This window comes from Ziziphus jujuba, chromosome 1, assembly GCF_031755915.1.
Source record: "Ziziphus jujuba cultivar Dongzao chromosome 1, ASM3175591v1".
NCBI classification, from domain to species: domain Eukaryota; kingdom Viridiplantae; phylum Streptophyta; class Magnoliopsida; order Rosales; family Rhamnaceae; genus Ziziphus; species Ziziphus jujuba.
In genome coordinates, this window is record NC_083379.1 from 9591124 (window position 1) to 9614550 (window position 23427).

A 23427-nucleotide genomic window follows, 5' to 3' on the forward strand; every position below is an offset into this window, starting at 1 on the left:
TGTAATCGCAGTACAAAACCAGAAGCATCAACAAGTCACAATAAGATAAGAACTTACTGGTAACACTATAAAAGATTGTCGTCAACTGAATTATATAAAAATTTATCATCTAAATTCTGAATTATCACCTATTAAATGCATCGTACAGCACATTTGACAAACAGTTAAAAGACTACAGCACAAAATAGCAACATAAATGTTATTTCAAGTCACATACTTAGGATAAGTCAATGACAAACATTAGGCAACATAAAAGTTTATGAATAATGTAGCTGCAACCTGCAGAAACTAAAATGGAGAGAGTCAATAAGATCTACCAACTCTAAATGAAGAATTCTTTACAGCTGTTTGAGACTTCCATACCTCCACACCTAAATTCACGCTTAAAAAATACTGAATCTTCCTGGGCTGAGACACTAAACTACAGACTGAGTATCTCAATGGTACAGCCATAATTTGTATGAAGTACATAACACAAAAATCATGTTACAACATTTTCTGTCTATTAGTATTAGTAAATGCGAAACAGCATCACTAAGAAAAGCCCAAATTTAAAGCATGCAAGTGACCATTAGGATTTGATCAGCTTCTTTTCACGTACGTCTACTGCTAACCAGGTGGATGTTCAGTAATAATAATAACTAAAGAACTAAAAAAGCTATAAGCCAAAATAAGTTTGCATCATAGCAAATTTCTTATTATCTAAGTTTGCATCATAGCCATTGCTGATAGAACTTAACAGGAGAAAACAAAACCCAGGTCCATGAGCCCGCCTAAGTAAGAAATGTAAAACGAAAAGGAGAATAAAGTAAAATCACCATGAATACAAATTATGACAGGATGTAATTCGCTGACAATTGTAACCTCTAAATACTTAAACCAACATGATTTTTTTATCAGATATTTATCTAGTTTTGATTAGTCAATATATTTACTGGAATACATAAACCAGAAACAGATCAAAAGAAGAGCCATGTATTTTTTGTGACATGGCCTCAATATTATGTTCATTAGTAAAGTTGACAACATTGTTTTCGCATCATAGTCCAAGTTTCTGTTTATTTTCTAGTAAAAATAATAGCAAAATACTCTAAATCCAATATCAGATTTACCAAACTAGTAAAGTTTCCCCAATACTTAAAGGAGGATTTGTAAATTGAAAAGTTGTACAGGTATGGAGGCATGAAAAATTAAATAACTACCAAAAAAATCAGAAAATATAAATTTCTTTTCAAAAATTCAATATAGAAGATGCCAGAATACAAAGCTAATTGAGATGGAAAATTACTGTCATACACAATAGCAGTAAATAAAAAATAAAAAATAAAAAATAAAAAATTTATCGAGGTTCGGTCAAAATCGACCTACGTCCTTGTTGCTCAGGCGTCAAGCTTCTGTACTATATCAATATTATGTTTACAAGCTTAATCACATACCCTTTAATGGTGGATTCACACAAGAATTCCCAAAACCAAACCCAAAATCTTAATCCACCCATTCACTCTTTGATCTGCATAGAGATCTCTCTCAAATCCACGTTGAGAACACCAAGAAAGACAAAGAAGAATGTCTCCTAAAGCTAAAGGGATTTCTTTTGCACAAAGCTCCACACGGTCTGCAACTTTCTTTTTTACTCTGTTTTTTCCCCTAAACTCCAAGAAGAAGAAGAACAGTCTATATATATATATATATATCCAAAAGGCCAGGAAACAATGCTTCAAATAATTTCTTCAACAGCTTCTACGTGGCAACCAACCTGTGGTAACTAAAAACCATGCGAGATGACCTTTCTGCCCTTCATTAATTAATGTGGCATCAAAGTGATGCCGTTTTGATCCAGGTGTCTGAAAGCTGTATTTTACTCTTCTTTCTTCCCTGATCATTAGCTTATAAACACAGACATGGACAGCTTGATTTGAGGATCACTTTCTCACCAAATCAGTTTCTATCTGCAGTTACAGCTGTTAGCATTAAATTAGCTTTACATATTGTAGGACATACATTGACTACTAAAAATGTCCAAATTCAGGAATCAAACTGAAAATTCCTTTTCTTTACCATTTTAACAGTTCAAGTGATTGAGTTCCTTTATCAAGCTGCAATACATGCTCTTACTCTATAATGCTCAGCAATATGAAGCTATATACTTTGTCATTTGCTTAATATTCTTAAATCGTAATATCCAATCTGGCAGCTGTAACTGTTCCATTCAAATTCCTTTTTCTTCAAACAAACCATTTTTTTGTTGCCAGTAGAATATATTAGAACCATTGAGAAATTATAATATCATTTCAAACTAACATTTGGACCAGTAGAAATGCACAAGTTGAACAAAGTGCCAAATTTCACGTACAAGGAATGTCATTGTATGGACATCCTTCGATAAAGCAGAACGAAAGCAGAGAATTCTATGGGGAATTTTTATGCAATTGACTGCTGAAAACAATTGAGTTTTAGAAAGTGTAAATATTTACATTTTAAAACTTACCTAAGCTATTAAAAGAGATATAGCATAACTATGGTTTGCAAAAGATGCAAAGTTTTAATGGTTGAAGTTATCTTGCATAATCTGTTGTTTGTTGAATTTATTGTGTAAAACAGATAAGCAATTTCTGCAACTGACTCCCATAATGAAGGGTAGGATTTCACCTGACATAGTGAAAAGTTCATCCGAGAGCAACAGATATGATGATCATTGCCCTACACACCATAAGCCAAGTAACCTTGAGGCAATACAGAAAGAGAAAACTCTTGGCAGAAAGTATAGTAACTTGATTCAAATCCAGTTTGGCTAATAGGATTTTCTTTGCCATGCAAGTATGAGACCCTAACAGTTGGATTAGACATGTCAGAAACTATAACGATACAGAACATGACAAGTTAAAGATCGTTTCTACTATTTTTGAAATCAGAGTTTTATACCCATACATCGAGTCGAAGGCACTCTAAAAACTAAGCATAGGAACATTTTCCTATCTGAAGCAAAACCTGTGCTAATATCACCAAGGTCCGAAACATAAGGAATTGACTGCAGCCCATTGACAACATCAGGACCAGCTAATGCTGGTTGAGATCCTTGAAGTGTCAGAAAGCCAAACAGAAGCAGAGTCTTCAGAAAACGACCAACTGAATTATCAAGGGGAAAAAAAAATAATAAGAAAAAGGACATCCCTAGCTTTGAGAAATTCCCCCTTTTAAGTTATTCTCTATAAATGCTTTATCTAGGGAATCAGAACCATCCTTAACATGACTTGATTCAGTGGCTTCCCTGCATCTCTTGTAATCAGCGTACCTTAACTCCCGCTCAAATTTACATTGCTAAAATAAAAATATGTATTGAGAAAATAAGGATGAAAATTATAATGTAACAATTACTTAGAAAACAGGTTTGGCATATGGCATTAGTAAAACTAATTCTGCGCATTTTATACAAGGGAGTCTAAAGTCTTCTCTGGATGCCAAGTAATTACATCATTGAGGAAAAATTCAACGTATTTTGAAAACAAGAAAAATCAATATTTGACATGCAAGGCATGAACATACTGAACTTTTGCATTAAACCATGTAAAATAAAGGATAACCCATTCATGTATTGAAAAGAGTTTATGGTTTCTGACCATGACAGAACAGAAGGTAGCCATCTATGTGACAATCTACTTAGACCAAGTAGGACTGAAACAACCGATAAGGTCCTGTTGAAAAGTTATCCAATAAGAGACTCATTTAATGGTAAGTAATTTTTGTACCTGCAAGGCTAATCAATCTTGTAGAGTAGGACTAAGCATCTAATTCTTTTAAAACATTTAATGCAGCTTATATTCATAAAAATCTGATCTTAGTTCAACTTTCAATTTTTGAGGAAGGATAAGAAGAAAAACGTCACTTGTACTAGACTGGAAAAGGGTCCTTGGGCAATCTACCTCATTTTAACTGGGCCTCTAATGTAGGCAAAAACTGTAACTCCTGGTAAAAAGTTTTCTAAAGAAAGATTTTGGTCATATAAGTAGAAGTTTCCACGCTCTTTTTATTGTTTTAATTGAGAATGTCAGACAATCAAACATCAATTTTTTCCTTTTTCCTTTTTTGGCTGGCATGGTTTCATGAATATCACTGAATCAGAGCTCAAAATTGAAGATGACGAGGGACTATCTCCCCACAGAGTTCAATAGTATTTGCTTTGCTGCTTGGCTTGGGCAATGGGCTTGTTTGGAAGAGAAGAGCTTCATGGTCAGATATATAACAGTCAAACCATAACCTTATATTAATTGCAAGTGAAAATTGTGGTATTTTCCAGCAAAAGAGAGACAAAGGTAACTCTTTCTTTGACGTTTTCATGGAACAGAAATAAGAGTAGCTAAAAAGAGGCAAGTCACCCTCAAACAATTAAAAGAGGCCAACGAAAGATTTAGCAAAGAAATGAAGATTAGTACATAAAGGGAATTTTAGGACAGCTTCCAAGGTAAATTTTCATGTCCTTGTATGTTGTGAAAGAAACTTGGGCTTAGAAAGGGCAGTGGACTTTGTTCTACATCTTATAGTACTTTCATATAACAACTATGTGTCAATTGTTTGCTCAACTGTAAAATCCTATTGTAGCTCTCAGGAGGTTTTCCAGTCTTCCTATTGAAGAAATTAAGAAATGAAAAGTAAATTCTTTACCTTTGTAACACTGAGACCTAAGAACCTGGATCAACTGTTTGATGTTTACAATGGAAAAGGCGTGTATTTGCTTGTATACAATTACATGGGAAACAGATACCTTGAAGATGACTTGCTAGGTATGTACATATTTTTCTACCATCATATATATCTCTGAAATAATAAGCAAGACCTTTTATATGAAAATGGAGTTGAGAATGTCAGATTTCCATTACTATATACAAGTTATATAAGACAGTGGATTGTAGTGATTTGCAAAACCAAAACAAGAGTCAGACTAGATCGGGGAGGTAGATTTAATATATGCCTTGGAATAGTATTAGAGAAAATATCATTTCTGCATCAGTGCTATGTTATATGTGTCTGATTGATGGTCCACGTAAGAAGTAGTTTGTTTTTCTGTTAAAGGAGTTTGTTAAACATACCACGTGTTGTTCAGCCATTGGTAGAAAAAGGTTTAGTCATTTTCTCTGGTATATAAGCCTTATTACTCCACATACCGTTTTGTACTCTGTTTTTCTCTTTGAAAATAATAATATATGAAGCTTCTAGATTCTCTCTCTTTTCTCTTCTCTCTCTCTCTCTCTCTCTCTCTCTCTTTCTCTTTTATCTTCTTCAAGCTCTGGAAAACCTAGCTTACCGTAACCTAGCTTACAGTTTCTTCTCAAATAGCAAGGGGCTTGAATTATCTACATGAGAACTATAAACTGAAGATGGTACATAGGGGTATTAAAACTGCTAATATCCTTGTTGATGATGCTCTAAACGCTAAGATATCAGCCTTTGGGAATTCAATCCTTTATGCAGAGAATGGACAGGACAATGAATTTAAGGTCATCAAAGTAGAAGCAACACAGTAAGTAAACAAAGAACCGGTACCCCCTTTAAACTTAATTTGTCTTAATTTGTAAATGAAATGACTGTTTAATGTTATACATATAATCAAATTTTAAGGGAAAGGACAAGTACTATAATAACCAATATTTCTGGATTTATACAGTGGATACATCATAAATGGCTCCCGAGTACCCAATGTACGAAAAGATGTCGCAAACATACTCTGTCTATGGTTATGGGGCTGTTGTACTTGAAATTGTTAGTGGAAAGAAAAATGCAGAAAATAAATTCAACCAGAAACAGAGTGGTTTCTGGTAGAGGAGGTAAGCAAGCAGAGAAACATGGCTGCAAACTTATTAAACTTTAATATAAGGTGTTAGTTAATATGTTTAAATATATATTGCAGGTTTATCTTGCAGAATCAAAACACAAGCTGCTGGAATTAGTGGATAATTAACCATCTTAATGTTAGCAGTGAAGTGCACCAATATCCACCACTGTCAGACCCACAATGTCTGATGTCGTAAATTCTCTCACTGGTATGAAAACCGTTAACGAAATCTCTATGTTTTCCTCCATGGATAAAGACCTCCCAGAATCTTTGCAAAAACTGTTTCAAATCTCTTCTTCATGACGATGAACAACCACCACCTTTGCTTCTCTGATGATCTCTATATGCTAGCTCTTCTATCAAATTTAGAAATTGTTTTTGAGTTAAATTTTATGTGAAGAATTAAGAGAGACCAGATCATAAGTTATTAGAGAGAGCACTTTTCTTGCATTAATTCTTTTCTTTTAAGGCACATGGCGTATTTTTATTTTTGGATACATCACTTAATTTCTATCTATTCTTTCACTTTCTTTTATTTTTTTTATTCCTCTATCTATACGCAAATTAAATCAATACCACTTTATTTGTATTCACTGTATGTTGTTTAATTTGTAAACCTGAAAGAAACTCTTAGAAGAGAAAACAAATCCTTTTTTTTTTTTTTTTCTCTGGAAAGGAAAAAAAAAATCTATTTGTATGGTTAAAATCTGCATGGTTATTTTATAACTTATTTTTTATTTGATAATTTACAACAGAATACCTTATACAAATTTTCTGACTTGCAATCAAATATATATATATATATATATATATTTTTTTTTTTTTTAATTTTCTAATAAGCCATAGTAATTATGACCCAAAAAAAAAAAAAAAAAAAAAAGAAAGGACTAAAACAGAAATTTCTCTGAGCCTCTACATTGGAAAAGCAGAGATCCAAATTCTAATGACCTCACGTGGACATGCACAATGGACGTTACCTACACAGCCTACTCCTGAGCTTAAACACTCCCTAGATCCAAATCCTTCCCTTCCCTTCTAAAATATCAATAGAATCCTTTTCGCTACAAATTTACTTATTTGTATTTAACCATTTTTACAGTGGATAAAGAAATATTCCTATATGCGATAAGAAGGTTTTAACAAATAAATAAACAAATAAATAAATCTCTCTTCATGTCCACGTTGCAAAAACAAAGCCCAATTTCCAATGTCTTACGTGGGCTTGATTAATGGACCATATAAATAAAGTCCACTATTTAAGCACTCCCTAGATCCAAATCCTTACCCTAATTTTAAAGGAGAATGTGGCCTAATGTTCCTTTCGAAAGAGCTTTGAAGATATATACCCATCAAATTGTGAATTTTTTTACTTTGCCTTTTAATATCCATTATACCCTTAAAAAACTTTTAAAAGACATATATATCTCTTTTCTCCCTCTTTTGCTTCTTCTTCTTCTTCTTTCAACTCCAAACGCCTTCACTTGCACGGCCTTCATGTTCGTGCTTCTGCAAATGTTACTGCATCTGCTGACTCTGGCAATGGCAATGGAGCCATATTAGCTCTAGAGAAGAACCCATATGTTACTCCTTATGGAAAACAGTATTTCCCTCTAGCTGCCATTGTTGGTCAAGTACTTCCCTTTTACTTTTTTTATTTTTTATTTTTTCCCTTCTTATGGAGAAAACGATGCTTTTTTCTCGTCAATTCTGCATTTTATTATGAAAATGGAATATGGGTTTTAGTATGGTATTTTTAGTGAAATGGATCTAAATTATTTGAATTTCTTGAACTCTTTTTGGAGTTTTGGTTATCAGAGAATTTGTAGATTAATTTTGTGTTTGGGTGTGGTGGCTTGGTGTTACCATAGATGTTTCGGTAATTATCGATGAAACCCATGGTAATTTTTTCAGCAAGGACAAATTGATTACCTTAGGTTGCATTGGTAATTATCGAAGGCCCGATGGTAATAAATTTTTTTGGCCAATTTAAGAACTTTTTCTGAACTTTTGGGGTTTTTTTCTCCTTAGGATCATTGAAGAATGTATATTTTGCATGTTGTTGCATTTAACACACATTAGGGGACTTGTGGGGGCCAAAAAATTGGTAAAATGTGATAATCATAGGGGTTTCGATAATTACCAATGAAACCTACGGTAAATTTTCCAGTAACTACAAATTGATTACAGTAGGTTTCATCGGTAATTACCAAAGGCCCTACGGTAATCAAATTTTTGTGCCAATTTGAGAACTTTTTTTAGAACTTTTGGGCCTTTTTCTCCTTAGGATCATTAAATAATGTATATTTTGCATGTTGTTGCATTTAACACACATTAGGGGACTTGTGGGGGCCAAAAAATTGGTAAAATGTGATAACCATAGGGGTAATTACCGATGAAACCTACGATAATTTTTTCAGCAACTACAAATTGATTACCGTAGGTTTCATTAGTAATTACCAAAGACCCTACGGTAATCAAATTTTTATGCCAATTTGAGAACTTTTTCAGAACTTTTGGGCTTTTTAATATTTAGGATCATTGAAGAATGTATATTTTGCATGTTGTTGCATTTAACACACACTAGGGGACTTGTGGGGGTAAAAAAATTGGTTAAATGTGATAACCATAGGGGTTTCGATAGTTACCGATGAAACCTACAGTAATTTTTCCAGCAACTACAAATTGATTACCATAGTTTTCATCAGTAATTACCGAAGGCCTTACGGTAATCAAATTTTTGTGCCAATTTGAGAACATTTTTAGAACGTTTGGGGTTTTTTCTCCTTAGGATAATTGAAGAATATATATTTTGCATGTTTTTGCATTTAACACACATTAGGGGACTTGTGGGGGCCAAAAAATTGGTAAAATGTGATTACCATAGGGGTTTCGGTAATTACCGATGAAAGCTACAGTAAGTTTTCCAGCAACTACAAATTGAATGTTTTCACTTATTAATGTCATTTTTTCTCTTACCTTTTCAACATTTATCATTAATAAAGCTAGATTTAGCATGTTCTCGGTGGAAACACACACGATTGAAGTTGTCGGATGGAATTGTGGTGATTCTTTCACGACGGTGGACAAATGTCAATTACCGACAATGCATCGGTAATTACCATTGGGCAGTAATAGCATCCATGAAACAGTAAGAAATCTACAAAAAACTGAACAAATAACTGAACACAGAATGATATTTTAGAAACACAATACAACAAATGACTTTGCCAACAAAACAACACATAAAACCAACGTCTATTATGCCAAAACACATGTTATGCGGTTGAGCTACTAATTGCATTCCTTACTACATTGCATAACACACGCATACCGCATAACATGCCCCCATTGTCTTTTATTCACCATCATTCATAAAGTTTTCCAGCAAGGTTGGTAACCTTGTAAGGTTGCAAAAAAAAGAGGTAGATTATTAACAGTTCGCCCATTGGTAATCTTGTTCATTTTTAATTTTTGAATATTTTTTGATCATATTTTTGTGTATTTTCTTTTGTTTACCATGATTCTCATCATAAAAGGAAGTTGCATTGAGCATAAATCTTGGTGTAGATAAACGTTATCAAAGTGTATAAGAATTAAACCTTGGCATGTTTACAAGTTAGGTTCTGCTCAGCATAAGGTCAAAATGTAGTTATTTTTACCAACTCACCAAAAATGAAGGCATCTGCAAAAGACCCCAGCAATAAAGCATTGACACCCAAGGATGTTTTTGGATTCAAAACTTGTTGCGTGGAGATTAATAAACAAAATAACTGAAGCAGATCAGAGTGTACAAGAATAATATAGAAAACATATTAAAGTGAGCTTCCATTATTTGCTTATAATGTACAGAAATATTATACAATAACATCATTGAAAAGGAACAAATACTACTTGGACATGAATTATAACTACACTAGTGCTCATTATTTTACTAAGAGTGGTAACAACTCATCGTTAAGGCACAGTAAAAAAGATGTATCAAAACTTCATCTTTGGAAAATTATAAACATATATACAAGCAGGAAAGCTGGCTTTCCATAAAATTATTACTCTTCACTAACTTCAAAAGAATGATCTAGCTACCAGATATGAGCTGTTTAGGATGTTAAACATTCTAACATATTGTATTGCTGCTGGCATGCAATCACGTTAAATAGAAACTTCAAACTTTTCCATGTCTGTGTTGCTGCCTTATTCTACACCTCTTACATCATCTTAGATACCTTCATCTGGAGGAAATCGAGGAAAGCTCATTTTAAATTTAAGGAATAAAAACAAGCAACGGCTTTTTTCACCTAAACAATTAACAGCCAATCCTCTAGTGGTCATATCCTCTTAATGCCTCAAGGATCTTATCCACCCATCTACCACCAAAAAAAATTATATCAGGTAGTATGTTCAAATAATTGATCATAATCACATAAAAGCAAGCACGTATATTCTTTTGGTCAGGTACAACGTGAAAATTACTAGAAGGAATCCCACTTGTAAAAAAAAAAAATTCAACAGCTATCATTTTGTCAAATTCACAGCTAGCACGAGTAAATTCTTATAATTGACACATACTTTCTCCATTTGACCATGCCAAAGTATAAAATAATAGAAAAAGAGTAGTTCTTCGTGGGGTGTGTCCCTAATTTCATCTTCTAAGGGATTTTTGATACCACCATTAGGCTAAAATGGAAATGAAGTTGTCCATTAGTACAAGAGATTGAAAACCATTGGATGGTTCTATTATAAGGATGTATATGACAGCCCAGACCACCCCGCATGCGATATTATCCTCTTTGGGCCTGGGGAATCCTCTTACAACCCAGCCCTCAAGGTTTTAAAAGGCCTCGCAAGGGAAAGGTATCCACATGCTTATAAGCCATGCTTCGTTTTCCTTTCCAACCGATGTGGGATCTCATAATCCTCCTCCCTTGGGGCCCAGCGTACTCACTGGCACACCGATCCGGGTCCGGCTCTGATACCATCTGTGATAGCCTAGACCACCCGCATGCGATATTGTCCTCTTCGGCCTAGAGAATCCTCTTACAACCCAGCCCTCAAGGTTTTAAAAAGCCTCGCAAGGGAAAGGTATCTACACGCTTATAAGCCATATTTTGTTCCCATTTCCAACCGATATAGGATCTTACATGTAAGAGAAATCAAATAAAAGCATTAAAAAATATGGCCCTCTGACAGATCACGAAACTGGTATGCAACTTAACTATCGTCCACGTAAGTTCAGAGCCAGAACTGCCGAGTAAGGCTTCTCTCTCAAGATGTAACATATATACTTTCTTGGAATTCTGTCTTCGAAGAAACAAGAGCATGCCTACGACAGGACAGTGAAATGAGAAAAGGTAAAACTAAACATTTCGGAATATTCAGTCAGAATGAGGACATAAATGAAGGTGCAACTCATACATTCCTAGATGCATAGATGCAATAGGTCCTCCATATCCAAACATGCCAAAAAAGGGCTGCATAACCAAGATATACTTAAAAGATAAATTTCAATGAGTAAACACTAAGAAGACAGTGGACATAGGACATAACATACAAACAAATTGTACTTCGAATATGGAGGAAGAAATGCATGCTAATAAATAATCAAGAGAAATAGAAAATAAGATAAAGTACATGTAGGAAATAAGAGGTAGACTTCTCTTTATATTAGAATGAAACATACATGCACAAGCTACAAAAGTCAGTGTCTCGTTTTCACCATATAAATAAGTGTATGCACAAGATAAAAGCAAAATAAAAAGATACTGAAAGCATATCTTACCATAAGGTATGGAGGTTTTAACCCTATTGCCTGTCCTTTTGAAGACCCGTGAAGTGATGCACCCATCTTTACCCTATATAGAATATATGTAAATGACACCATTTAAGGAACACAAAAACCTCACAGAATATGGAAATCAGAATTTGAAAATAACACTTATTATCATAATAAAAATAATGAAAAATGCATTTTCTTATCAAGTTGCTTAAGGTTTTAATTCTTTCACAAATTCTTCTTCTGCTTGACACTAGTGTAACACCCTGTCCCAAAGTACAATAGAAATTTTCCAACTTTGACCGAGGGTGACCATTGACCGTTGACCGTTGACCGAATGGGTCAAAAGTTGACTTTTTGACTCGGATGGAATTCTAGGTTGACTGAGGTACCGTTACAAAGTACACGTTGGTACGAGTTCGTAGACTAGTAGCACGTCGAAAACGGAGCTACGGTTTGAAAGTTATGGGCAAAACAAATCGAGATTCAAACTGTCCAAAAGGTGCCGGGAGTTGACTTTTTATGGTTGTAGAATTTTGCTTTGACTTTTGTATAGTTGTAAGGTGCTTGTTGATACGAGTCCACAGACTAGTGGCACGTTTAAATTGAACATATGTTTAAAAAGTTATGGACGTGTGAAGTTTTCCGACTACCGTAATATTTTAATGTTTTTGAATCGGTGAACAGTGAAACATCACGTGTTGACGTCTGAGAGATCCACGTGGGTGAACTGTGTCACCCACGGTGGCTTTTATTTTGGCAAAACGGCAAGGGAAGGAGAGAGAAGGAGAGAGAGAGCTAGAGAGAGAAACGACCGGCCACCATCGGTTGGCCACCGTCCAGCCACTGGAGGGCCACACGCGCTGGCCAGGCAGGAGCACCTCTCCATTTCCGACCGACCACCCAAATCTCACGACCAACCGACCGGCGACGCGCCCTGATCGGAGCATTTTCTGGCGACGGCAATTTTTCCCCTCCACCATCGACCACCGCCGATTTGCCCAGTTTTCGGCCACCCCAAGCTACACGCACCTGACCGGTCTCTCACCCGTGGGAATTCCGACCTATCCGCCAAATTTCACGACCACCGGACCTCCGACGCGCCGGGATCGGAGTATTTTCCGGCGAGGGGCCGAAAATCTTCAAACCTAGATCTCTTCGCTATCCGGCCTCCGTTTGCCTCACCACCAGTACCGTTGGAACCCTCTCCCCTCGATCTACAAAATCTCCAAAAATCTCAGCCATCAGCCAGCGGACGCGCCGCCTCCGGCAACGGTTGCCGGTGACAGCGGCGGCTCATCGGAAATCACTATTCCGGCGAGTACCCAGTTGCACTGCCAGTCCTTCCCCACTAATTCCAACCCCTTGAATCCAAATTCGGTGTCCTTTTCATCCAATTTGCTACGGTTTGGGAGAATCGAGGCTCTAAGGCCGAGAGTTTTCCGGCGAGATTCCGGCCACCTTAGGTCCGATCTCCGGGAAGTAAAACCGGATTCGTGATCCTCGTCACTCAAGCTTCGATTCGGTATATTAGTCGTCAATTTTGGTTAAAGTTTGTATTTAACCCCCTGGGTACCGGGTATTATTTACCAGAATAAAATATTAATTTATTTGACTGTGTGTGAATTGCGTTCTAGGAGCACGGTTGAGTCGTGGAATTGATCCCATGGAGGATCTTGGTTTAATTGTGTGCTCCAGGTGAGTGACCCACCTTTAAAAATATTTTGGGGCAATTAATTATATTTAATTGGTGTTTAATTGATATTTGGAATTATGCTCATGTGGTGCAATTTAATTATAATTGTGAAAAATTATTATTTTATTGTAATTTAATTTTATTTATTACGCATGAGTAAGGCATTTTCAGTAATAAATCGTATGTGGTTTTAATATTATTTTTGGGCATAATTGGTTTAAATATTTTAAGGAAATTATTTACTTAAATTGGTGGTTTAAATTTTATAATTATGCCCGTGGAATATTATTTGTTGAACCTCGTGTTGCGAGAAAAGTTATTTTTATATTGTTATCGATGGTTTCGTACCAGGTATGTTTAAGGAAAATATGTCGGATGGTGAAATTGAAAACTAGTATATTTTCCATAGTAATTTTTGGAAAATCGGTACGGTAATAATTAATTTAATAATTATTTTAGACACACTCATACAGTATTGGTGTTCCGGTGTATATGTGGTTAGCGCGCAAGTTATTATGTCTCCCGTGAGTTGCTATTGGACCGAGAGCAGGCAAGTTTTATATAGTGCACATAGCCGCCCCCCTCCTTGGCCAGGATGGCGGTTTCTGCAGTGGTACTGTCAGGACGCCGAAGTGCCGTATGTAAGTTTCTCTCTTTAATCTCCTGCCAGTCGGTGCTCGGGACGCTGGGTATCAGAGGGCATCACCGGTATATGGTGTGGTGCATCAAGTATAAATTTTCGGATGGAAATTTCAAACCCCAAGTGTTCAAATATTATTTATTATATTTTATTACATTTTATTTATATTTGGGGTATTTATCTATTGTTTATTAAATTGATTGATCCCTTAGTTTTCGGGAAATACGAATATCGGGTTTTGTGAAAATGTTTTAAAAAGGGAACATTTCCAACGGAGTGAATAGTGAGGGTTTTAAGAGAAATTATTACTTTCAATTGTTTATTATTTATTTGTTGGTATTAATTAAATTCCTTTATTTGTTCTATTATTGTTATTAAAAGTGTTCAGTAGATAGGGTCACTCATTGAGATGATTAGCATCTCACGTTTTTAAATTCTGTTCCCCTAGGTCCAGGTTGGGAGACGTTGATCGTCCGGGGCGACCCCGACGTCTCGGTTAATTGCCGAAAGTCCAAGAAGTATTTCTTCCCTTTTTCCTCTCCATCTTGTATTACTCCTTTATCTGTCATCATATTAATTTCATATTTACTGGCATAATGCTCTGTATACTGTATTGGACGCATTTTATTAATTATGCACTGATTCTTGTTATTCATTTGGAGTGCTGTAATTTGTGGAATCAAATCGTAGTAATGTGGGAGGAATAAGGGGATGAATATAGAAGTGTGTTTTCAATGTAAGAAATTTGTGGTAAGTCCAACCCTTAGGGGAGGTTCTGCTGGATTTTCCATTGGAGGGTCTGGTAGTGTTTCCCTGGGATCAGGGCTTGTTTAGGGTTCCAGTGAGGAATTTTGGACGGATCCTGACACTAGCATATCCACTTTATAGGGAAAACAATTTCTTTAATTCATTATGCCTCTTTGAAGTACCAATCGCTTGTTCAAGGAATTACATCAAGAATGAGTATTAAAAAGAAAATATAAGAATTGTAAGAAAAAAGGAGTAGGAATTGGTTCAATGATCACACTAAGTATATTTCATTGTTTAAAAAATATATATATATAATATGGTGTGATAAGACGAAGCTTAAGGAATTTCAAATCATTTCAAGATCTTGATGTGGAAAGACATGACCTTATAAATGCAACTAAAAAATTTATGTATTGTACAAATAGAAAAGCATATATACAATATTAGAACTTATATATACAATATTAGAACTTAGTTTCTAAAACATTCCTTTGGGGGAAAAAAAAAAAGAAAAAAAAAAGTAAGAAAAGATACTTGTTTTCCTTACCACTTTACAATTGAATTCTCATCACTGCCATCCATTCCAGAACGAGGGTCAAATATTGAAATCCTCAATCAACAATATCCACCCTGCAAATATTTAAAGAAAATGTATATTTACCATGAAGTGATACTTTAAAATGTATAAAAAATTCAAGGTGGGCAATATAAAAAAAACATGACCACTGAAGTAGGGTATAAAAATCAAAAAACAACTACAAAAGTGTTGGAAGACCAATTTTAGTGACTACATAAATTTAAGCTGCTAGGCATCAAAATATAATTCAAGGCAACCAGGGATATGTAGCAAAATTATTCGAGAAATATGCACAAATCACAGATAATTTCTATCCAATTGAAGGATAAACAGAAAAGTTAATAGCAAATAAGAAGGTATCAAAAGACTAGTTTATTTAATACAGAACCCAATAATTTAACTTTTTAACCTCGACAGAAATTCAAGTTGATATATAAATTAGGAACAGAAAAAAGCTTAATTCCAATAATCAATATATTACATGGGGACTGCATAAATAATCATAACCCAAATTACACAATTGCCTAATTTGCAGGTTTCATAGGCAAAGTAAATAATAAGTCATTTTAGTTCACGCTTTGCCTTCCTAGCATAATATCTTTTAAAATGAAAATCAAGCAAGAAATCAATAAAATGTCATTTAACATAGAGCAAGCATACAAAGGACATAGAGCAAGCATAAAAAGGTTATCCAGTTAACACTTATCATAATAAGACCCACCTAATAAGTCTTCGATCACCTTCATTGTTTGACCATACTGCTTGCAAGGAATTATCTTGATATATGATCAGATCAGCATAAATACCTAACTAAAAACAAAATTGAAAACATCGTGGGTCATTTTTTAAAGCTATGACAAAAAAACCTTACAATAAGATTGGCAAAAGCAGTCTCCTTCACTGCGCTCTTTTCCTTGCTCGCCATTACTTCGTCATTTCCTCTTTCTCTCTCTCTCTGTTTTTATTTTGTTTGATATCTGACCACTTTAGTTCAGCGTCTAATGCTCACACATTTTAATACTTAGACACCGCCGTTGATTACATTTGAATTCAAAAGTCAAACCCTAACCCTAAATCTAGTGTTTTTGAGGGAAGGGTGAGGAAGGAGAAGAGAAGAGCCAGCGAAGATTTTGAAGGAGTAGAACTCGAAGGGAAGTGAAAGAAAGAAAAAAGCAGAGAAGGGAACAATGGACTATTTGTTTAATTTGTTTTTGATATCTCAAAAGGGTACTATAGGAATATTAAAAAATAAAAGGGCAAAACAAAAAGATTTAGAATCGAGTGGGTAGATATCATTAGGAAGACTCCAATGGGGGTAAAGGGCCAAATTCCCCAATTTTAAATAACAGAGTTGAATTGCTCGGTATGCACTCCCTAGGTCCAAAGGGGAATTTATCCCATTACCTTTTTTGAAAGGGGGTTACGATATATACCACCGATTCATGATTTATTTTTGATTTGTCCTATTCCTTTTAAAGATTCCTAAAGTAAACTTGATATCAAATTTTACTTTTTTCCTGTCTTTCTTTCACTTCCTTCGAAGTGCTTTTCTTCTCTTCTCCTTCCTCACCCTTCCCCAAGAAACCTCAGAGCCGGCTCCTCTATTCTCCTTCCTAGAGTCGACCTTCTCTTCTCCTTCCTCACACTTCCCCCAAAAAACCTAAAGCCTGCTCCTCTCTCACACAACCTCCTCTTTAGGTACTCTTTCTTCTTTATTATTTGTATGTTGTTGGTTTTCTTAATCGACTGAGATCCAATTTTTAATATGGTGCCGGAAATATTCTGATTAGACATGGGATTTTTCCTCCTCCTTTTTGGGTGCTTTCAGCGTCGTTTGCTGTACTGCTAGAGTTTTGGCTCTTTTGCTGCTTTCGTTTCTTGCCAAGAACACCTACATATCCGAAAATGCCCTCATGCCAAGTCAATTTCAATTCCTTGTAAAAACCATAAAATAAAAATCAAAGTACAGTTAAAGTTTGCTTAACTGTGGTGATTGTTTCGAATTATTTTTAATGTTAACTTGAACAGGTTCTGGGAATCCCATGCTCTCTAGTCAGGATGTATCGGAGGCAAATAAATGGGTGAAGGATGTAATTGCTCTCAATTCCAAATCTCGAGGTGCAAGAATGTATGTGCTTCTTTATTCGGTTTAATTCTATGAATTCTAATTTAACCGCTTCAATTTTGTATCTGCAGTATGAAACAATGCTAGTTCCTTTTTTTAGAAAATTACTTTAAAATAGTTTTATAGCTCTAGCACTGAATAATCCTCTATAGATGTTAGCAAATTTTCTAAATTTTTATATGATTATTACTGGACATGCATATATATATATATATATATATATATAAGGGTACCCACCTCTAAGATTGTTGAACAATAAGATTGAAGTTAGCTTGGTTTTCTAAGTATCTAGATCAACTTGTCGTAGCCAAGCTCATGTATCTAGGGGATTTGATGTGAGTTGAAGTGAGTTTCTCTTTACATGCTTTGGAAATTTGGTTAAACAAATTTAATGTTTCTTTTTAATTCTTTCTCTGTGTTGCTGATGTATATTAAAGGTGTTATTGCTGTAACTTAGTGCATTAGAGATTCTAATACGTTGTTATTCAACTTTCTCAAGACATTTAGCAAAATAGTTGCATGAAATTATATGCACTTTGCACTATGGGACCTTTCCTATTTCCTGGGATATTTTTTGTGTTCTTGTTGCAAATGCGTTTTTATTGCTTCCCTTAGCTTGACTTAATAAAGTAGATAACCTAGGAAAAGAAGAAATCCTATCCAAGTGTGTTCTTACTTGGTTCTCTCTTAAATATTTTGATTCACAGAGAGGCAAAGACTGATAGCACAGTATATGTCAGACTTGGGTGCTGAAGTTAACTATCACAAGTTCCGGCCTCAAGCTGTTCAGTTTCATCCGCTGCATTTTTTTTCTAGTCTAGATTCTGGAAAAACTGAATAGAATATCAGCTGTTCAGGATATGGTACCAACGTTGTTGGAATAATAAGAGCACCACGTGGTGATGGGAAGGAAGCAATCGTACTTGTAACACCTTTCAATTCAGCGAAAATTAATCAGGGCGAGGCTTTGTCTTTGGGCATTGCATACTCAGTATTTTCCTTGCTCACCCATGTCATTTGGCTGGCCTAGGATCTTATTTGGCTGGTTGCTGATTCCCAGCACGGAGAATATGCAGCAGTTGCTGCATGGCTAAGAGAATATCACACACCACTATTTACCAGATTGTGCACAGTAGATGTGGAAATATGTCTTGAAATCAATAATGTGCATGAAGTGGAAGAGGCCCAATTGCTGAAAGGAAGATATACGATGAATTTCGAGGTGCTGGGACTATGGCTGCAGGCCATGTCATTAAGGTTGTGGATAAAAAGGAACAATCTAAGGACAGCCTTAGCATCTATGTCAAGGCATCAAATGGGCAGATGCCAAACCTTGACCTCATCAATGTTGTGAACTATTTAGCTGTACATAGGCAAGGGTTGCAGGCAAAGGTGGACAAGATGTGGTCTATACTTGACTCCAAATGGCTAAAGATTTTGGGAGAATTATTCGAATCAGCAGGACAAGTGGCTAGATCCTTAAACCCCCAATGGAAATTTGGTATTCCAGCAGCTGATTATGTTGAAGTCACTGCTACACTCGCAAGTTCATTGTATAACCAGGTGGTTCTACTTTTCTTTTTTTAATTTCTTCTTTTGCTGTGGGGATTGTCATTCTTTGCCTATTGATCAAAATTGAGGGAATGGGAGATAAGAGTTTTATCACTTATCTGACTTGCCTTTTTCGACCATTGAACACTGTCTACAATTTTTTTTCAAGTGACCAATTCAAAATGAACAACTTGGGTGGTTTGGAAATTTTTTATGGTAAATCATAATAAAAATTTCCGTGGCTGGTGAAAAAAAACCCCGTGTTAATATCCTCAAAAGTTGTTTTTTGCATCACTTTGGTTAGCTGGCTGAAGAATATTCCCTTGCTGATGCAGGTTAATTGAAGGAGTCATACGCTCAGTAAACAACCTTCTCGAGAAGTTCCACCAGTCATTCTTTCTATACCTATTAACATCTCCTGGTAAATTTGTATCGGTAGGAGTCTACATGATCGCTTTTGCACTTCTTGTTGCACCACTTCCTATGGTTGTAGCATCTCTCTACGCTGATGCCAACAACGTGGATTCTGTACAAAAAGATGAACCCACATCTTCAACCAGCGCTGCCAATGAGCCTGGCATTACTCTCAGATCATGGAAATGGAGTAATGCTACAAAGAAAGTTTTTATTTTTATTTTTATCATTATTGTATAATTAAGAAAACTGAGGATGAATCTAATCATGATAATTATGAATATATCATCAAATTATTAGAAAGTAGCTCTTGATATTTGCCTTTCCCATTATTTTGTTTTATGCATAAATAGATATAAAGAAGTACTTAGAAAGGAAAATAAACATATAATTTATTTATATATAAAAGAAATGGTTAATTAATGCCTAAACTCATGGGTTTGTGCTTTGTTTCTTAGGCTCTAAGTCCCTTGATGAAAGGCAAGGCGACAGTAACAATAATTTCAAAGAAAAGCCAAAAAAGGGAAAGCGATGGCTAGGTACATGTGATCAAACCAACACCAGAAACAATAGATTTCATCGGTAATTACAAAGGTCCTAGGTAATTAAATTTTTGTGCCAATTTGAAAACTTTTTCAAAACTTTTGGGATCATTGAAGAATGTATATTTTGCATGTTGTTGCATTTAACACACATTAGGGGACTTCTGGGGGCCAAAAAATTCATAAAATGTGATTACCATAGGGGTTTCGGTAATTACTGATGAAACCTACGGTAATTTTTTCAGCAATTATAAATTGATTACCATAAGTTTCATTGGTAATTACCGAAGGTCCTACAGTAATCAAATTTTTATGCAAATTTGAAAACTTTTTTAAAACTTTTGGGATCATTAAAGAATGTATATTTTGCATGTTGTTGCATTTAACACACATTAGGGGACTTCTGGGGGCCAAAAAGTTTGTAAAATGTGATTACCATACGGGTTTCGTAATTATCGATGAAACCTATGGTAATTTTTCCAGCAACTACAAATTGATTACTGTAGATTTCATTGGTAATAACCGAAGGCCCTACGACAATCAAATTTTTGTGCCAATTTGAGAACTTTTTGAGAACTTTTGGGGTTTTTTCTCTTTAGGATCATTGAAGAATGTATATTTTGCATGTTGTTGCATTTAACACACATTGGGGGATTTGTGGGGGCCAAAAAATTGGTAAAATGTGATTACCATAGGGGTTTCGGTAATTACCGATGAAACCTACGGTAATTTTTCCAACAACTACAAATTGGTTACCGTAGATTTCATCGGTAAGTACCGAAGGCCCTCCGGTAATCCAGAACCAAAGGACATTTCTCGCCATTAAAACAGCAATTGAAGATCTACGAAAACCATCAAGTGGACCAAAATTGAAATCCAGAACCAAAGGACTAATTAGGAAGAAAACCATATTCCCAGCTCTGGCTCCCAAAGCACCAAAGAGAACATTCAATTGCTTCTCCAACCTCATCGATGTAGATTTTTCAAAAGAAACCTTGGGGAGTAACGTCAAAAACTTAAAAACACCCATAAATCCTAGTAGAATCGGAACAAAACCACCATTTGCTAATGACCCAGATTCTTCCGATCCACCATTCAAGTATTTCTGAAGCAGCAAAGAAAAAATAACCACAAGGGAGAAGGTAAAAGCATTCCAATACTCATAGCAATAAAGGCTAGATTGAAGATGGGCATCGTCGAGCATTAGCCTGAAGATCTGAGCATTGCTTTCATCGAACTCAAACTTGTTGTCCTTGGATTTGGTCCTCTTTCTAATCTCAGCATTGGTTTTGGATGAGAACCCAGAAGCCAAATCGGAGGAGCCACAAAAGGTTTCCTTGTATTAGATCTAAAAAAAAAGGACATCCAGGTTTTTTAAAATTTTTTTAAAGGTGTAATCAATATTAAAGGGCAAAACAAAAAAGTTCAATAAATCTCCATGGATATATATCGTTATGGCCCTTCTAAAGAGGGCATTGGGCCAAATTCCCCATATCCAAATCCTCATAAAAGATCAATAAATCTCAATGGGCTTTCGGTCAAAATACCCACCCCAAATATGGATTTCGTTAAAATTATTAAATTAAAGGAAAACTGTTTGCTTACTACCACCGGACCCAGCCTGAAAGTGATTAAAATGCAATTTTTTTGAAAATTGTCTACTTTATAATGTTTTAAAGATCGATATCATTTTATCATTAAACTGTGACACTTTTTCACTCTGCATTTTGAACCAAAAATTTTCTCATTTTGCCACACAAATTATTGTTTTTATGCAACTTTACTACCATCAAGCATATGGATTTAATTAAATTAACTGTATACATAGCATATAACTTTGTTTTGAAACAAGTTTTTTGTATATTTGATTTAATTTGTTTTTAGGGTAATGTATACTTCCAATTTAATCAAATTTATTAAAAAAATTGTATAGTTTAACTAAAGTGATACAAAAACAATAACTTGAGGGTATATAATATATATATATGTATATATTTTATTTTTCACTTATTATATATATCTGTATATATATTTATGTAATATATATGTAGTTCAGGTGAAAAGTAAAAAACGTATAATAATTTAGGAATAAAATAATATTAACTTCTTTTTTTTTTTATTTTTTATACTTTACAACTGATGTATTATACAAAATTACCTATTTCCATTTAAACATTTTTAAATTGGCTAAAGATATAGTCCAATTATGCGACAAAAATATTTAAAAATAATATAAATAAATAAACCTCTCACAAGCTAAATACAGAGATCCAATTTCCAATGCCTCACATGGACTTTAAAAATGGACCTTATAAGCAAAGTCCACCCTTCATCCACTCCCTTATTTTTTCTGTTTTCATTTTTTTTTTCCACCAAGAAAAAAAAAATAAAATCAAATCCCTTACAAAATATCAATAAAAGTAACCTCTTTCTTGTGTCGGTGCATTCAAATTTCTTGCCAAGTGAGCAGTACTCCGTATCAGTTAATTTCTTTCACAAACACAAAAACCGGAGCGCCAAAACTTCCAGTATCCAAACAAAGAATTTGTTCACGTGCCAGTTACCACCAACTATAAATACCAATCACAAAGACAGGCAGGCAAGGCTTTTTAACAACCAATCTAATCGCGGAAACAAAATCAAAACGAGCGGCCACGATGCGTCCTAAGTGTTTCCTCGCGCTTCTTGCCGTTCTGGTTCCGTTTATAGCCATTGCCGCCCGGAGCGACTCGTCGGTGGGAGCTTGGCAGCCGCTACAGAGCCTGAAAAGTCCGCACTTGCAAGAGATCAGGAAGTTCGCCGTCCCCCAGTACAACAAGCAATCGGGGAAGGACTTGAATTTGGAAAAGGCTGTCAAGGGCGAGACTCAGATCGTCGCCGGCATTAATTACCGTCTCGTCATTGAGGTGAAAAATGGTGCCAAATCGGAGCGATATCAGGTAGTTGTTTTTTAGAAGCCTTGGAAAAATTACAAGGAGCTGACATCCTTCGCCGCTCGGAGCAAGTCGTCGGCGGTGGGAGGTTGGCAGCCGATAAGGAACCTGAAAGATCTGCACGTGCAAGAGATCGCGAATTTCGCCGTCAACGTATACAACAAGGAATCCGGGAAGGACTTGAAGTTGGAAAAGATCGTCAAGGGCGAGGCTCAGATCGTCTACGGCACTAATTACCAGCTTGTCATTGAGGTGAAAAATGGGACAAAATCGGAGCGATATCAGCTGGTTATCTATGAGCAAGGTTAAAAAAATAGATATCGATGAATTACAAAAATTTGTTTTATTTCGATCCTTTCAAAAATAAAAATTTTGAAAAAATATCAAAAAAATTTTGGATATTTTAAACCATGTTTATGAGAAGCCTTGGGAACATCACAAGCAGCTCATTTCCTTCAAGCCTGTTCACTAAATTCCAAAGCTGATGATCGGTGGAATTCTTTCACTTTTTTTTGTTTTGTTTGGAGGAGGATGATGATTATGCATTAAGACACTGCATTATACCTCGTTGTTCAATTAATATGGTGTTTCAATCACCTATT

The 23427-nt window shown here is 35.3% G+C and overlaps 1 protein-coding gene and 1 pseudogene across 1 annotated transcript; both read left to right on the forward strand.

Moving 5' to 3' along the window:
- The first annotated feature begins 5372 nt into the window (after nt 1-5372).
- LOC107403485 (uncharacterized) lies at nt 5373-19653 on the forward strand (annotated as a pseudogene).
- Nucleotides 19654-22549: 2896 nt separating this feature from the next.
- LOC132804246 (cysteine proteinase inhibitor 1-like) lies at nt 22550-23134 on the forward strand. Its single transcript, XM_060818317.1, has 2 exons — nt 22550-22831; nt 22868-23134. The coding sequence occupies exons 1-2, from the start codon at nt 22550-22552 to the stop codon at nt 23132-23134; spliced, it is 549 nt and encodes a 182-aa protein (XP_060674300.1).
- Nucleotides 23135-23427: the final 293 nt, after the last annotated feature.